At 39.6% G+C, this 18,259-nt stretch overlaps 1 protein-coding gene across 5 annotated transcripts in view; it reads right to left on the bottom strand.

Moving 5' to 3' along the window:
- The window catches only part of cux1a (cut-like homeobox 1a), a 107,920-nt gene that overhangs the window by 22,870 nt on the left and 66,791 nt on the right, over window positions 1-18,259 (bottom strand). For 2 of the 5 annotated variants that reach the window (XM_057321380.1, XM_057321376.1), the window contains exons 9-16: window positions 10,026-10,074; window positions 8,833-8,940; window positions 8,291-8,479; window positions 6,764-6,822; window positions 5,600-5,648; window positions 4,738-4,831; window positions 2,900-3,628; window positions 1,058-1,138 (exon numbers count right to left, since the gene is read on the bottom strand). In XM_057321380.1, coding sequence (XP_057177363.1) covers window positions 1,058-1,138; window positions 2,900-3,628; window positions 4,738-4,831; window positions 5,600-5,648; window positions 6,764-6,822; window positions 8,291-8,479; window positions 8,833-8,940; window positions 10,026-10,074 — 1,358 coding nt within the window. The remainder of the gene's footprint in view (window positions 1-1,057; window positions 1,139-2,899; window positions 3,629-4,737; window positions 4,832-5,599; window positions 5,649-6,763; window positions 6,823-8,290; window positions 8,480-8,832; window positions 8,941-10,025; window positions 10,075-18,259) is intronic. The other 3 variants (XM_057321381.1, XM_057321379.1, XM_057321378.1) reach the window with 2 other exon arrangements.

Below are 18,259 nucleotides of genomic sequence, written 5' to 3' on the forward strand. Positions count from 1 at the left end.
CCATCAGTCATGCCAAAATAAGACTGTAGTGTTATTTTATTTCTTGCATCCACGAATAAAACTAAAAAAAACAACCAAACACTCGCTTTGCTATATTACCGCACAGCGCGCCACCTGCACTACCCCTGGCTACAGCACAACTTCCTGTGCATGGACTGAAACCGTTTCCTGTCCTCACAACAAAGAATCCACAAGATTTGGACAGAGTCCACGAGAAACAACAGAGCTCATTTGGAAGTATCATTCGATGGGTCGGTGCAATAATAATAAATACAGAAAGAGAGAGAAAAGGGAAAAAGTAAGTGAAGTGCTCTCCATCGAAGCAACGAACAGTGGGCAGAAGGGCAAGGTCAGAGTCACTGGTGTGTGAGGAGAGCAGCTGGACGTGTGTGCGAGGTGGAAATAATGCTCTCTCGCCCTCTCTCTCTCTCTCCCTGACACACACCGAGTGGCCAGCCACCCACAGTGCCACCCTGGGGGAGATTCAACCACCGGCGGTACTGTGGATCTGCCTGAAGGATTCTGCCACACACGCACACATACACACATTCGGACCACAAAATAACAGGACAGACATTTCAAGGACCTCCACGATGGAAAGTTACATAGCGAACGCTGATTTAGACTTGATAACATTCACACAGAAAAGTTTTCCACAGTTTGACATAGATATACGAGGCCAAAGTTGAGATGTAGCACAGATATAACATTTATTGTAAACAGCTGTCCGGAACAGAACGTTTAAAGGGACAGTTCACCCCAAAATAAAACCTTTGTATTGAAAAGCGTTTCCCTTATTTTTCTTCTTATAATAAAAGTGTGTATCAAAGACACACAAAAAAAGAACATGTTGTCGCTTTTATAATATGGAAAAGTACAACTTGAACGTTGGCAAGGGTTTTGTGGTGCGCTGTCCCTTTAAATTGAAGTCTCCCTTGTTTCGCAACAGATTCCAGGCCAGAAATCAAGAAACAGACCAGCACAACAAAAACATACAGACACAGCGGATCTGACACTCCAGAAACCCATAACACGAGAGGGAAGGCGTGAGACAGACCTGGCCGCGTGGAGCCTTCCAAGCCGGTTCTTCGCTTCGGAACGTCCTGAAACACTCTGTTCAGGTTCTGGCCTGGGTTCTCTGTTGGAAAACAAGTGGCGGAAGATAGAAATCAAGTAAGACCAAGCCCTAAACGACTGCTGTCTCATATGTGTTGTCTGCACAATCAGTGTTGAAAACACTGTTATACTTTTACATGGACATGCGAATACCATTTGGATGGCTGCTTGCTAAGCGTAAACACGTATCGACCTAGCGTGACCCTAAAGAAAGCCACCTGCGCCCTGCCGAACTCACTGAAGTGATTATTTCAATGTTAATGTGCTCCTTTAGCCCAGGACTTTGATGCGAATGAATGGGTTTTTAGGCTCTTGCAAAGTTCATACTCCCATGGGAGACCACAAGCCGACGGTATAGAGGCAGCCAGCCAGACCAGACTGCCTTGAAGACGTTCCAAACCGGTGTGCAGACGCACAGTCGGCCTTTTTTCAGCCCCGATTCAAAACTACTGCCTCACAGCTAGACTGAACAAACGTAAACTCGGCTTCGAGAATTCGCAGCCAAACGCCCTCACATGCAAGCGCTCACGACGGGCTCGGTCGTGATTTGTTCGCTCTAGCTGTGAAGCAGAGACTCGAGGAAAAACATTATGTTCGTGAACCCCCTCTGAACTTCCTCTTGAACCCCGTAGGCCGCGATGTAAGAGTGGAACGCTAAACTAGAGCTCTCATCAGAGCAACACGCCGCCTGTTCCAACACAGTATTAAGAGCAACATTTTTGTCAGGGTCTCGTACTGTATGCCTGAAACATACTGTGCCTTTCAAAATTGTGTCAGAGTTCAAATAAAAGAAAAAATAGACGAATTTACACATATCGCAATGGTTTTAATTTTTTTTTTAATACTTCTAAAAGTTGGGTATAGTTAACGTTTTAGGTGAATGCAGATAGCAGAGAGAAAAACAAATGAGAAAATAAAGCTGATAAAACTAAACTATACATAAAAATATATATATTAAATTATATTGTAATATATATTTATGTTATAAATATACATTTATTTAAAATAGAATGTAATCATATCTAAACAGATTAAATAATATTTATTTTTATATATTTTTTAGTTATATAATTATATAAATTATAATTTATTTAAATATAATTGAATATTTTATAATATACATTAATTTAGATCATTTTACATTTCATAAAAACATACTTTAATAAAAATAAATATTTTATTTATTTTATATAGTTCAAAAATATAAATAAAGCATATTTTATGTTTTTATATAGTTCAAACTGATTGTACAAATTTTACAAGCATTATTGTACCACGCATCATATATTGCAATATTTAGCAAGTTATCGCATACCACAATTTATGCATTACTGTAAAATATCCATTTCAGGTAAAATACTCTCATGCATATGTTTAAAACATATCTTTCTGACCAAATTAGTAAAACTACCAATATGTTTATAGCTAGCTTTCCGAATCTTGTTCTAGTTACCTCTATCGCCCCCTTGAGAACTGAAGTTTGTTACCGCAACAGTAATGCAATAAGTACGAGACCACATGCTTGCAATGTATTCGTTTGCATGTCATACCTTGGTAGAGTATCTTTCTGACTTAAAGCTTAGGGGACATAGCAATGCAGTTTCCTTCTTATGAACTGGATTTTTTCAAAGCACTTGATAAAAATACAAGAATATTTCTGTGCTTAAAAAAAAAGCATTAGTGTGCTTATGCTTAAGTTACGAGTGATCACATGCACCGTTTGAAACTAAATGTGCATTGGGATAGGACAGGACAGATGTTTTCCTCAAGCTCCGTTACTGACCTCTTTGCCTGCCCTGGATGCTCCTCAGCGCCAGGATGTTCTGCTCATCCGACAGGAAGTGCTTCATCTTGTGAAAGGGCTCTTTGCCACGAATGGTCAGCTTGCTCCAGGGTTTGGGTCGGGCTAGAATCTCGCTAACCGAACCTTGGGAGAGACCCAACACGTAATGGCCGAACACGCGCTGGCCGATGTTATGTTTGATCAGCTGCTCCTTGACCTGTCGCGCTATCTCCGCCGTGTCCATTTCCTCCCCTTCCGACACGCTGCCCGTGCCTTCCGACTGGCTTGGGGAGGGCGCCATGCCGTTCACTTCCGGGCTGCCCGCCGACTGGGGGGGTAGGGGGCTGGAGAGAGAATTGGTCGTAGCGTAATGGGGCGGTCCGAAGAGCACGGAGCTCGGAGTGGGGTCCTGGAGGGCTTTGCTGTAGATGGTTTGCATGAGCTGCCTCTGAAGAAGGGAGTTGAGGGCCATTTTGCCGGCCAGCGGGGGGAACGTGGCACCCACGCTCGCCATTCCGGGGGTGAAGAAGTCCGGCCCAATGCCCGTAGGGGAGAAAGGGTGAGTACCGTTGGCACTGGCAGCAGATTCGGAGGTAGCGGTGCCTGTCCTCATCAACAGCTGAGGGGAGGGGGGAGGAGGAGACCCCTGGAGCGTAGTGGGGACCGGAGTGGCAGGAAGACGCTGAGGGTTTTCCACTGTAGTTTCTTTACTTTTTCGACCCACGGTTCCTACGGAACGGATCGAACAATGAGTGTTAAAATCTCGGGCAAACACATATCGGGCAAGAACTTGTATTTTTTGTTGAAGCATCCCTTTAAATTTCTTATGATGCTTTTCGTTTGTTATGCATCCAAAATAAATTGATAAAAATCGTAGTTGAAAAACGTAGCAGCAAACAAATGACCAAACACTTATTTTGCATGCTTCATAAAAATCAATGTGTGTGTGTGTGCCGCAGGCTGACATTTAATGCTGATCTTCTCTGAGGTCTCCAGACTAGCAGGCATGTCCAGAGATATGAGTCCAGGCAACTGTGCGTGGGCTACCTGCTAACGCTGCGGGGACGCTTCACTGCAAAGGCTCGTGGGTGTCAGTACGGTTATCCTTTTTGCTATGACAAAACACCTCTGCTGTGTTCGCTTCATAACAATACAGCCACTTTAGACAACAGTGGCAAAATCAATATCCAGCGCTACAGAATTGTGTTGGTCAGAGACAGAATGTCGAATAATACATGATGGTCTATGCCATCAACACTGTAGGCCTACTTCAAAAACGTAAAATTGTGTAATGGAAAAGTTATATTCCTAGTCAAAAAATATTTTAAAGGCTAATTAAATGTATGATCTCCGTAAGGGGGTCTAGAGGTGCTCTCTAATGACATTTCCACCTTCATACACACAGAGTGTGCTGGAAAGGGCAGGAAAAGCGAAATAAGGCCTAATTATCACATCGGTCTCCGCTAGCTGTTCTGGATTTATGCAAGCCTCAGGTGACCTGATCTCTTACAAGCCAAAATAATATAGGTTGGTGCCTCTAGAAAAGAATGAACAACTGACCTTAACAACGAGGACGCCTCCAAACCTAACACGTCACTATTAAGATTATCCATTACGATTTGTTTGTTCGTTTCTGGCGGCAAAATAAAAACGTAGAACTTGTCATAGTTCTGAAAGTTTTAGTAGGTCATGTTGCGTGGACTAGCGCTGCGCATGTTAGATGAGAAAACACAATCAATAGAAAACCACATTTGGAGTGTGTAAGTTGCAGTGTGGCAGGTTTTCAGGGACTGACTGGATAACGCTCGACAGATGATGCCGTGACCCTGCAAACTCACCACAGTCACTGTTGGTCAGTCTTTTCAAAGTGCTGTCTGACAGCTGACTGTGATCCTTCCCCATCAGCAACATCTCCAACGGCTTGAAAGAGTCCTGAGAGGGAAGAAAAGAGAGAGAGATACCAGTTAAATTTGTATATGTTACACATTTTATACTTCACTTAGTACCTTATTTAAATATCGCCTTTATGTTTGTTGCATTGTATTGTATTGTTTGTTGTTATTGTGATATTCTATATTTTTTGTCATTACTGGTTTGATGTAAAATGCTTTGGCAATATTGGAACCCTTAACGAAACAAATCTAAAGCACGCACATCAACTTAAAGTAATTATATCAGAAAAATATATAAAACGTTGGCTTAACAAAGTTCAAAAAATAAAAAAAATACATTTTTTACATAGCGCTATGTTTTTTTTGTGATACTTTTGGAGGTTTGGTGAGCCAACTTAATATATATTTTTTCTGATATAATATGGGACCTGTAATTGAAGATTGAGAAAAGGGAAGAGAGAAGGGAAAAATAGAAAGCAATTGAAACAAAGAGAGAAGGAGAAAAAGAAAGAGTGGGTACAAAAAGTGAAAGAGAAAAAGAAAGAGAGAGAGAGAAAGAACAAAAGAATGAATCAGATCTTTTAAGAAGAAAATCAGATCTTTAACATTAAACATTTTTGAAACTGAATAAATTTCAGTTTTCCCAAAAAAGTGTAAATTCATGACATAATATTCGTAATTTTAGCTTTATATCTATCAACATCAAGCAATTTATATAGCATGAAAAAACATGCTACTGTAACGTATACAATTCTACATTATTTAAAGTTTATTCTCTGTGATTATGATGAGATGTGTTTAGTCTCACCTGCGCTGAAGAATGTTCTGATGAGTTGTGCTCCATTGATTTAAGGGTGCTGATGAGAGTAAACAAAATCTCAGTCAAAATAAAATCGCTTCAAGCGAACACACGTAACATACTCGAAAAATCCACTAACACACTTCACTTTCTATTTTAGGTTCAGACCCAAATTGTAGGCGATGCCTTCAATTACATTACCCAAATTAACCTGTGCGCTTATCTGCCCGCCTCTGGTTATCTGTTATCTGTGGATTTAACTCGTCCATTTTTAAAAGCCTTTGAGGTGAAAACATTCATTATATTACAGTGGAATGTGCCTCCAGTTGACAACAAACTATCAATATACACTCAGCAAAGCGGCTTTTCAGGCAGACGATCAGAATAGCACAGATTTTAACAACACTTTCCATTCATGGATTACTAGCTTCATGAGCACCAATTGGGAATATTATGCCTGAAATTGAGTTAAGCAGCGAATGGCTCCCGAAACAACCCCCCCGGCACGCACCGGCAGCAGACACGAACGGACGAGCCAAAAACACACGTATCACTCAATTAGGTTATCGCCGATGCAAACTATGCTAAACTTCTCATTACAGCCGTGGATGAAGATGAAACAGGGCAATCTCTCAGTCCCGAGACCACTCCAACAACAAAGCGCCCTTAATCCGCTTTTCTTAAAAATAAGACCCAATACTCCTCGCATACCTAAGGTTCTTTGAATTTATTAAACACACTGAAGATTATCGCAGAGTAAAATTCCTTTTTGTAAAATTTGGAGCAGACCGACCCGTGCTGAGGAGTGTTGCAAGTGGTTCATATCTTTGCTGGCTGAACTATATCAGATCATATTTAGTAAGTCTGAGCGTAAAGTTCAAGACCACCAGGTACTCGGAACTCATAGTTCAAGCCCTCCAGCAAAGAGAAAAGAAGACGCATGCAAACCAGAATAATGGCAAGAGATAAAGGTTAAACATGGTCTGGGGGGTCTAAAGTTATGTAAACTAAACCTTTGCTCACGTTATAGTAAATTTATGGTTTTATGCACTTGATCACACGGAGTTTAAAACAGTGTTGTCAGTGTTAAACTAATGCAAATGATGTTCAAATATTCTTGTAAACGTGAGGGAAAAACTAAAGTATCAGACTGACAGAATCAGCGTCTCTTACCCAAGTTCTCGTTTGATCTCCTCATAGTCTGACTGGTCTTGAAGCTTTTCTTCCAGTTGCTGGTGAGGAAAAACAATATACTTATAAGACTCTGAACTCTGAAATGATTACATTCTGAAATCTTACACTGTGGTATTCACTTGAGGGGGTAAACGTTAAAGGGGTTCCACAAAAAAACAGTACACAAGTTTGGAAGGAGATGAGGCTCAGTAAATAACAACAAAATTTAGGTAAACTGCCTGTAAAATGTAATTGGAATGTATGAGGCAAGCAGTATATTTTGAGATTATTAGCATCGTCAATAACAGAAGTGGTCATTCCAGCTTTGGTAAGGCTGCACAATATATCAGCATTCCTGTAGCTCAGTGGTAAGAGCCAAGGTCGTGGGTTCGATCCCAGGCGATTGCACATACTTAGAAACAAAAAATGTATAGGACAATGCAATGTAAGTCGCTAAAGCGTCTGCCAAATGCATAAATGTAAATATCAAAATCATTCAAATATTGCAAATCATGATATGCATATAGCAATGGTTTGCAATAATGTTGTCAGATGTGATTAACATTATGTACATCAAGTGAAACGTGTATGTTGGTTAAGTAATTTTACATTTTTCAAGATATTTTTTCAATTGTTTCTATAGTCTAAGAGCAACATCATCACTAGAGATGCAACAACACTCCAACTTTCTCCAATGATACGATTCTGAATGCTTCTTACCTTTCTGAATGTTATTATTGATATAATGACTATTAATATTGAACATCAAACTGGTGATGTTTCTTAACATTTTCTATATACAGAGCACAAATTCATGGCATTATCCTGTCCTCTTTTGTTTGGCGGGATAAGGTTTGGGTTTTTAAAAAAAAGGTCTGAAAAACGTCTTTTACCGACCAATACCGATCACTGCCCGATATATCAGTGCATCTCTAATCATCATAATATTAAGTTATGGTATATTAAAGCATTTTTTATAGTGTGCAGCCCTAACTCGTACAATATCACAAAAACATGCTTTTCAATGACTGATGCACATTTTCTATGTCACAATATGTTACAGTAAACTGACTGAATTTTTTTGTACATTTCACGTAGTACTACAGGTAGGGCAGATCAGAGCAGCCTGCATGAAATTCAGCTCAGTCTCCTGCCATCCAACCGGCTGTCACTCAAGACTCTAAACGCTCACCACACAGGTCACATGACTCGTGTGAGCCACTGCAACATTTACAGGCCTGTCCTGCAGCCGCATAGCAGCGATCCGACTGCTGCCCCCAGCGCGACCCTTCGCTTTACGCGACATGAAAGGACGAGATGAAACAGACTGACTGGAGTCCGGTGTTAATGTGGCTTCGTAATGTGCCTCTAGCTCTTCTGACTTCTAGTTTACTGTTTAGTGAACTAGTAAGATGTTCTGCTCTGAAGCACAATATATTTCATACCAAAAACATAACTAATAAATTGAAGAGCGAATGTATGATTAGCCATTTCATATACACATCATATGTGACCTCTATGACTGACCTTTAGCAGGGCCTCTTTGGAGCACAGCTGCTGCCCGAGCTGGCTGATCTGATTGGCCGAGGTCTCGCTGAGCTGGGCGAGACTGGTCTGCAGTCTCTGGACGTCTTCGGCCAAACGCTCCACCTCCCTCTCCTTCGCACCCAGCTCTGCCTCCAGATTGCTGCAAGATAACTGCTCCAGAGACTTGTGCTGCACACATAAACGCAAAAACGCCTATCACACAATCTGAGACACATTGGAAGTGACAACGCGATGAAGACACCTTCACGTACTGTACACTCTCCCTCAACCCGACTTTCGGGGAAACGCGAGGCTGATATTAATAAACATTGATAAAATGAAACTGAATGTGTGAAATGTCTACTGTAGATTTAATAACGAAGGTTTGATCTACAGCTAAATATAATTTCATATTAAAACATACTGCAATCATCTACTTAAAAAATATCCACAAGTACATGAAGAATATGTCAGTGTTTTTATACAGCTTCCATTTCCTCCCGTCACCGCCTGTTTTCTGCACAGTACAGATGTGCTCTCACCATATCCGGGGCTTCCTGGATCTGATTGGTTGGTTGCAGTGTGTTTGCAGAAGCTGAAGAGAGCTGCTCCCTCAGGGTCACGGCCTCTTTCTCTGCCGCCTCAGCTCTCTGGAAGCCACCGACACAACACGCGGGTTAAAAATTGCCCAAGCAGAGGATATATAACCATTATATCAACTGACTTTCATAATCGCCAAGACCGGGAGCTAAATGATCACAGTCTCCTGCCAGTTTATTTTATGGCCGGGCTGAAAAACTGAACTGCTTGGCTGAGCGCTCTAGTATTTGAGCCGAAGTGTGTCAAGGTACGTACGGTCGGATGATTCGCAGAATATGCAAATAACACACGGTTGGGTTTAAATACAGATCGCGGTGTTAATTCGCTAGTTGTCCTAGAATATACGCCTGACCCGAAGAGAAATCCACGAAGAGAAACGTTAAATAAATGATAAAAAGCTGCTTAAAGCGTTCAACCTTTCGCTGAGCAGAACCTATCACCGCCATCTTTATGCATTTATGGTAATGACGGGTTTAATTATGCTAATTTATTCTTAACGTCTACGTCACGAGTCTTGCCAAATGTTCTTTTTTCTGTTGATTGGAATAATAATGCTAATGAAAACAAACTTTTCGGTTTGCTTGTTTGTTTCTGGCTTGCCCTACATTTCCTGAAATATAACTTTATGGTTTTTAAACCATAAAGCAAAATGATTTTTTGCAGCATTTACAAAACATAACGGTGAGAATTCTGAGATGAATAAATAAAAACATTACATAATAATAACTTACAGATCGGTACCCTTCCAAAAAAAAATCGGGTCAGAAAAAAGATTCAACATTTATGATAGGAAAAAGATTTCTGAATTGCACAAAAGCCATAAAAAGGCAATACATTCTTTATATTGCATCACATAAAAGATTTGATATCCATTTACATTTACCCATTGGGGCTCGCAGCTCAAAAAGCGAAAGGAAATGATGGATTTCTCCCGAAAAGAAAGCAGATGGGGAGAATTAGAACAGGTAGAATGTGGATATATGGGACTGCCATAAAGTTCTGCTTAAAGTTTTTCTAAACCTCACCGTTTACACAGACCGTTACGCTGGAGTTATAATAAAAGATCTAAACGTGCTATTATTGTCTCACATTTGCATTGAATAGAACTACAAATCCACGAGGGATGTGAGTTTACCTGATTGGCTCTTTCCAAATCTGTCATCACCGCTTCAATCTCGTTGGCCCTGAAAAAAGAAGACGCACATTACTAATGTAGACTGGAGGGAAACGGTAGCGCAGGTTTGTTGCAGTAAAGCGCAATGATGCAACATAACGCAACGCAACAAAAATAGGTCACGTAAAGAACGGACCAGGTGGATGAGAACACCTTGCATAAACATAAAACGGCTAATCAGCACGCCGTCTCATTTTCGTCCGGCTTGCCTGTGTGAATATGCAATTACGACTGCGTTGCGTATGGCGGGGCTGGATGTGTTCCTGAGAGCATTTATCATGAGAGCATCTGGGTTTGAGAGCAAAAGTGTGTGTGTGGTGTGTGGAGATGAGCCGTTTCAGTTGGACTTCCATAACCCCATCATGCATGTAAACACTTGCACACTCACCCGTCTGCGCACAAGCCTGCACACACACACACTCACAGAAGCCATTAAGCCCTCTCAGTTTCAAAGTAATCCGCTGGACTGTGAGCTGTGTAGGCCAGCGGTGGGTTGATGGCTCAGCCACATGCACAAGCCCAGGTTAAAACAGAGAGATTACACTAATATAGGCCTCCGACTCTTTTTAATGCACGCTAATCTGATATAATATTCTCAATTCTGCTAGCACGCGGCTAAGAGCAGCAAATGGCACAGTTTAGGTGTGTAAGCACAACTGTCCTGCTTTCAATGAAGGTTAACTGTGCTACATGTTCCTATTAAACATTAAACTCAAGTTAGTATAGCTATTGGGTCATTAAAACCTAGCTTTAAAACACAGAACTGGTTTGAACTGGGGAAATAGGCAAAAGTTGACCAGTTTTAAAACTAATGACAACTATTCTGGTTCAAATGACTATTATGGAAATGACCTGCTAAACTCGACACACTTTGCAATTGAAAAAATACTATAGTAATTTACAGTAATATATTATAGGATTACATATCAGAGTTATTATATTTTTTCATTTTAGTTTAATATTAGTTTTATTCATATTTTGAATTAGCTTTTATTTTTATTTCATCTTAATTTTAGCTATATTTGTAGCCATTTTTATATGTGCCTTTGTTACAATTTTTGTTTATTTTTGTGTTTATTTTCTGTTCATAATTCAAATACCTTGGCTTAAAGGGATACTTCACCCTAAAATTCTGTCATCATTTACTCACCTTCAAATTGTTCCAAATCTGTATACATTTCTTTGTTCTGATGAACACAAGGAAAGATATTTGGAAGAATGCTTATAACCAGACAGATTTTGCCCCCCATTGACTATCATAGTAGGAAAAATACAATGATAGTCAGAACTGTTCGCTACATTCTTCAAAATGTCTTCTTTTGTGTTCAACAGAACAAAAAAAATGAAAAAGTAATTTTTCGTACTATGGGAGTCAATGGGGGGGCAAGATCTGTTTGGTTACAAGCATTCTTACAAATATCTCTGTGTTCATCAGAACAAAGAAATTTATACAGATTTGGAACAACTCGACGGTGAGTAAATGATGACAGAATTATAATTTTTGGATGAAGTATCCCTTTAATCTTTTTTTAGTTTAATGCTAAGGCAACACTTCAAATTTTCATTTAGTATAACTTTTCAAATAAGATTTACGTCTATATTTTATTTAAATTCAGTTAAAATTTCAATAGTTTTAGTAAACTATAATATTAACTATAACTATAACTTAACTATAATAAAATTTTAAGTAAATAAAAAATTACTTTATCAGATATACATGTATATGTATACATACACACATATGTATATAATAAAAAAGTCTAAACTCGGAAATGGAATGGAAAATAAATACTGTACTTTTCAAATGGTTAAATACTTTGTTGTCAAAGTTGAAAAGCACTTTTTAATATTTTTTATTAGATATTTGCAAAACCCAGTGACAAACATAAAGGGTGACTAGTAACAATGATGTACGGCAAAAAATAAAAATCACGAAATATCGAGATTAGAGGTTTTAAAAGGATGGCAGCAATACATTATTTACCATAAATGTACAATACAAATACAAAGAACTAAAAATGAGCAAGGTACTAAAAAGGTGCATTTATAATATTGGAGAAATAACAGAACACTATCAGGGAGGCTATGGCTCCACTTAATCCATTTCATTTGCTTTTGCACCCCTATCTCCGCTATCAAACCGTTTACATTTGAATTGCAAAAGCTGATGCATGCGGCCACATCTGAAGTGAAGTCAAATTCAACCGACACACAATCTCTGAGCGAGTGAAACTTGTTAGCCCACATACTGAGCTCTTAATCTGATAAAAGCACTCGCATTATTTCTATCACCCACTGTACTCTCCTCTCGAACGTCTCTCCCATTGACACTTCTGACCATGTGACTGCAAACTGAGAGGAGTCAAGCACAGCTGAAATTAATTCAACAGCCAATCTTATTAGAAGCGATGTGCTTTAATGATTTAGATGAGCTTAACTCAGCTTTGGGCCCATTTTTAAGCAAATGACTCTAGTGTCTCGTGGGTGATTACGAGTTCAAGTTCTATTGTGACTGAAAGAGCGCTTACTGTAAATACACTGTACAGTTTTATATTATTATACAAGCATATTTACTCATTCCAAATATGTGATAGGTCTTTAAAAACGCAGATCACAAACATGGGCCTTTGTAGCTGATTTATGGGAAATTGTCAGCCTGTCGCATTTTCACTGCTTTTTCAAACCCAAATAGCATGTAAATTATAGTTAAAAATGAACCATTAAATAACGATAGATTAGCACAGATTTGGGAATTATGGAATATAATACTCCTTTAAACCTAAAGAGTGCAGATCAGAGGTTTATTTTGCATTAACACTGTTATGATCTCTTGTCATGGCACAGAATAGCAAATACAATCCCTCTTAAATACAGTTCAAAGAGGCACTCATTCATCTCTCTCTCTCTCTCTCTCTCTCTCTCTCTCTCTCTCTCTCACACACACACACACACGACTGAACCTGCATAACCTTATCTCATCTCTTTTCTGCTCTAATGTTCTCTCCATCCTTTGTGGGCCTCACTGTAAAAACATTAATGAGGACCTTAAAGGGGCCCATTTTCTACCATTTTGTACTATTTCATTTCTTTCCTCAAGTCCACTTATAATGTCAAGTGTTTTTAAAGAAATAACAGACATCATTTAGTTTTACATAACCATTTTCACCCCTATATCATTCATATCAAATTAAACATTACATTTCTGCTACTGTACCTTTAAAGGAACAGTTCACCCCAAAATGAAAGTCCTGTCAAGATTATAACTCACCCTCAAGTTGTTCCAAATCTGTATAAATGTCTTTGTTCTGATGAACACAGAGAAATATATTTGGAAGAATGCTTGCAACCAAACAGTTCTTGGCCACCACTGACTACCAAAGTAGAAAGTTCTGGGGCACGTTTGACTACCATTGTCATTTTCCCAACTATGGTAGTCAATGGTTGCCAATAAATGTTTGGTTACAAGCAATCGTCCAAATATATGTCTCTGTGTTCAACAGAACAACGAAATTTATACAGATTTGAAACACCTTGAGGGTGAGTAAATGGTGACAGCATGGTAATTGTTGGGTGAACCGTCCCTTTAAGACTTATTTTGTAGATTACCTCTGATATGATTGGCTGAACTTTGTGGCTGAACTGTTCTTTAGTTGTGTTATTTATCAAACTGTTAAATACCGAACAGACATTACATTATGTAAACCTGGGAGGTCAGAATCTGCAATTTTTCATATTTTCTGTGCAGATTTCCCGGCAACATCTGCAGAATTGATTTAAACAGCAAAATGAATTAAACACAGCTCCACTTTATCGGTAGGTGTACGCATAATCAAATTATCCCATGTTAACCAATGTGAGCATTTTTGTTTTCATAATTACTCTGAATCGACTGGGGATGGAGGTTTTATTTGACTTTTATTTAAAAAACGGTGAGCAAAAATCTTTCTTTTAAGATGAAAACATGAGGATGATCACAGCGATAACAAAAAGCTTGATTCATTCCCATCTGAACCAAACCTGAAAAAGCATGTTCTTTATCATCCCGATCCGGAGGCCAGAGGTTATCTGCAAAAGCATTTATTAGAATTATTTAATCGTCTACATATGAACACGTTACGGTGTGGGAAAGTCGAAAAAATAACAATGTGAATGAAATCCAAGAACATATGAACACGTCTTCTTTTGTTATTGCACAAGCTACCACTGATGAATAGACTCTTACTTGAATTAAACACTTACTGAATTTGATTATTTGTTTGGTTGACTAAGGCCTGATGAATTATGAGAACCAGCTGCTTTGATTTTGACCTTTTTCATCCAGCACGCCAGTCAAAAAGGGGAGGTTAACTCAGTGCTCGGGCGAAGCTAGCAAGAAAGGTCCAGGTTACATGAATCCTCTGGCTGTAATTCAACTCTTTCAGGCATTTCTCTCTCTCTCCCATCTCGCTTTAACTCACTCACGCTCTCTCTCTCCCCAGTGTCTTTGTTTCTGTTGCGGCTCAAATCCCCCTGGGCTGGTACGACATTTCACAGATTTAGCCCATTAGATTTCCATTTTGCTCTCTTTCTCCATTTGGCCCCTATCTTAGGGAGCCAGTATGGGCTTTATCATGCCGTGTTTTTATTCTGTTCTTCCATCCACTCTTAACCTTTCGAAGGCTAGGGTGGTAAGAAAACCCTTGGGGTATGATTTTTTTTCTCTTGTTGAGTGTCTGACCTGCAGGAACAAAGCTGATTTAAAAACCTCGTTCCACGAAGCGTCGCTCCCCATACTGCTGACTCTCAAAACAGCAAACAACAAATGACACCGACCCCGTTTCTTCATCAACAGCAATCACACAGGTTTACAATTATCTCTATTGTGTAAATGTCGAATGTAAAATAAAAACAAAAATACTAATGTAACCTTATATTTCATTAGTTATCTGATTAGTAGCTGGCAGGGTGTTGCTTTACGGTTGCTACGGTGTTCAGAGTGGTTTTTAGTCCATTGGTTTGCGGTTGCCAGGGTGCTCTGGGTGGTTTTTGATGGGTTGCTAAGGTGAGAAGTTTAGCATGTTTCATCAAACAAACCACATGACACACTGAATAACATGTCTAACTTTAGTAGCAAATCAAATATGTGCAATAGTACCCTCTCAAAAATGAACCATGGTTTAATTATACTAACCATAGTTTTTTGTTTTTATTTTGTAGTAAAATCATTAATTACTAGTAAATCTATGGTAATACAAATTGTATTGTAAAACATGGTAAGTAGATTTTTACTATAATAAAACCATGGATTTGTGCTAAAAATGACAGTGTGCATTTACAGTTGCACGTGCCTTAAATACAGTAAAAAAATGTACGCATTCGTGCAACACATCAGCACAATACGGCGAAAAATATCACAGAGCAGTGTAAGAGCTTCTGGGACGGTGAAATGTCTTGCTTGACACAGATGAAATGTTTTATTTGCGCTCAGCCGGCAAGAGCAGATCTGTGCCGATAAATCAGGTGGGTTGGACGAGGTCCTTTGTGTTCGCTGCAGTAATTCAAAACCTGCCAGACTGATGAGAGTACAGACAAATGGATCAGACAGAACAAAAATCCACCCTCCGAAATGTCACACAACCGAAAGCGCATTCGAGACCCTGTCAGGCAAGACACGGCGAAGAGACGGTGAGGTGCAAGTCGATCTGACGCTGCTCCTCTGCCAGGTTTGAGGAGAATCAAACTGCGCTGTTTATCTGAGTCAGTGCATGTGACATCACAAAACACACGGACGGAAGGATCTGAAGGTTCCTTTGTAGGCGCGCGAGCGCTAGCGGCTGAGGCAAACCCGCGGGGACCGGCGTGTCGTCGAGCTGATGAAATTTGTGTGCACGGTCTGACTGCACCAGCTTATTGGCCTAGTACACTTCTCCATGGTTTGCACACACATACACACACTTAACCCACAAATGTCTCTTACACACACATCCCCACCTAGACACACAATCCAACATCCCCGTACACACATGCACGTGATTCTGCAGGCCTCACACACTGCTACTATTTCGGTATGCTCCCCATCTACTGCCCATTTGTCTCGTAAAGGACACAGCGCAAAACCAAACCTGCCACTTTCAGCGCAGGAGAAACAACTTTAATTGTATGTTGTTCCTTTCCAATTCAGTCAAGGAGAAACCAGAGAGTTTAACCACGCTGGGAAACAAGCACAACAGGCCACACAGCGCGACAAACTCAGACCTACATTGCTATAACTGCCAGAGGTAATAAAATCGCCTTATTTTACGGATTTGTTTTCTACTAAAACATTGCGTTAAGTGCGAAAATCTAGAGTTAATAATGTAAACATTGAACTAATAATATAAACGATGATATAAAACGCATTACGCTAAATTTGAAAAAAGACAGAGTAAAAGAAAAATATATTAGGTCAAATAAAATAAAAGCATTACGTAAAAAAAAGGTGATATGTAAATAAAATAAAATAAGTATTACGCTAAAAAAGGTGAGTAAAGGTAGAAAATGTGAGGGGTTCACAATTATTTATTATAAAAATAATAAATAAAATAAAAAATGGGTTAAGTTTTAAGTAAAGTAAAAATACAACAAATAAAATAAACAAAACGCAATAAAAAAAGGAACCGAAATACATTTGTTTAATAATCAGGTAAAATACAAAAACAAAAATATGGCCTATCGTTCTCAAATTCACCTCGCCGTTTACAAAAACAGTAATAGTTGTGTATCGGCGCTGGCACTAGTGTGCAGCATGTTTGCATAGGCATGCAGGGGCCGGTGCCTACGTCTGTGCCAGCTGTAGTTACTGTAGCTGGCGGGACATTAATGAGGAGGTCCTGAGGAGGGCTGAGACGAGAGACTGAGCTACAAAACAAAAAAGAAGCGGATTAAAATTTCAGCACAACACAGAGCCCTAAGAGAGAAAGAACTAGATAGATAGCTGGGACGACAGACACCTCTCGGGTCTGTGTGGAAGGCGGACATTCCACCATGAGGGGGTGGGGAGGTCTTCAGCAGGGAGGGCACTGGGGGAGGGGACGAAGAGAGAGAGAGAGGTCGCATACAAACGGTGAAGCGAATTGAAGCATTCCATTATTACGCTCGGCTGAACCCTGCTCCTCTTTTCACCCTGAACCCACGAAACACACACACACACTCTCCCTCTTTGCAGCTGATACTATCCTTCCTTTAGACTGAGAGAGAGAGAGAGAGAGAGAGAGAGAGAGAGAGAGAGAGACGGAGGGAGGGAGGGAGGGTGAGACTACAGACACAGGATATAGGGAGACAAAAATAGGGATGATGTGACTAGATTGACGAGTTAAAGAAAACCAAATTGGCGGAAAAACTGATTAGACTTAGACACATTTTAATAAATATTTACTTTAAACAAACTTCACCTTTGATATTAAAATCTCCAACTTGAGCTTAATGTGCAAAATAAGATATTTGTTTGTTAAAACACTGTGACTCAATTTATTTAGAGCCTGTCTGACACGGCAACATTACTTCAACCAATCATGTGAGTTTGGGGGCGGACCTATCTATTGGCAAACCAATGGAATATGAGGAAGTGTTAAAGAAACCCGTTTAAATATCTGACAGAACACGTGAAACAGCATTAACAAAACATTACATTTTGATATAAAAAAAGTGCAATATAATATTTTTTCATTAAAATACAAGTACACACAATCGTGCACAACTACACCAGATATATTTAATAATAGTCAATATCGATTTTAAAACACACAAAAACACAAACACAGTCCTTCTGTCAATATTCACAAGGACAAACATTTCCATGTAGGGCGATGATCGATCAAATTCATGGATTAGGTGTTCGTACCTGCTCTGCCGCCTGACTGATGCGGGAACATCGTGAGCAAACAGTCCACGTCAAAGACAGAACAACGACCCACTCAAACCCGTTAGCTTATTACCAGAATCCAGCAGAGCATGACACGTTCTTATGTTTGCCTAACTATTTAATACTCAAACATCTCAGCATCCGTCCCATTGACATCCACCTACTGCTACTGCAGATGAACTGAGCTACTGAAGCATGCAACACCCCGAGGCCAGGAAAGGGCTTTCAGACGGATGGAGAATTCTGTCGACCCCCCTGCCAAAAAGACATGCACAGAATCACGTAACCTCATTAAGTCAGCAGTTTACAATCACTA

Source organism: Triplophysa rosa, linkage group LG22 (assembly GCF_024868665.1).
Source record: "Triplophysa rosa linkage group LG22, Trosa_1v2, whole genome shotgun sequence".
In the NCBI taxonomy this organism is placed as follows: domain Eukaryota; kingdom Metazoa; phylum Chordata; class Actinopteri; order Cypriniformes; family Nemacheilidae; genus Triplophysa; species Triplophysa rosa.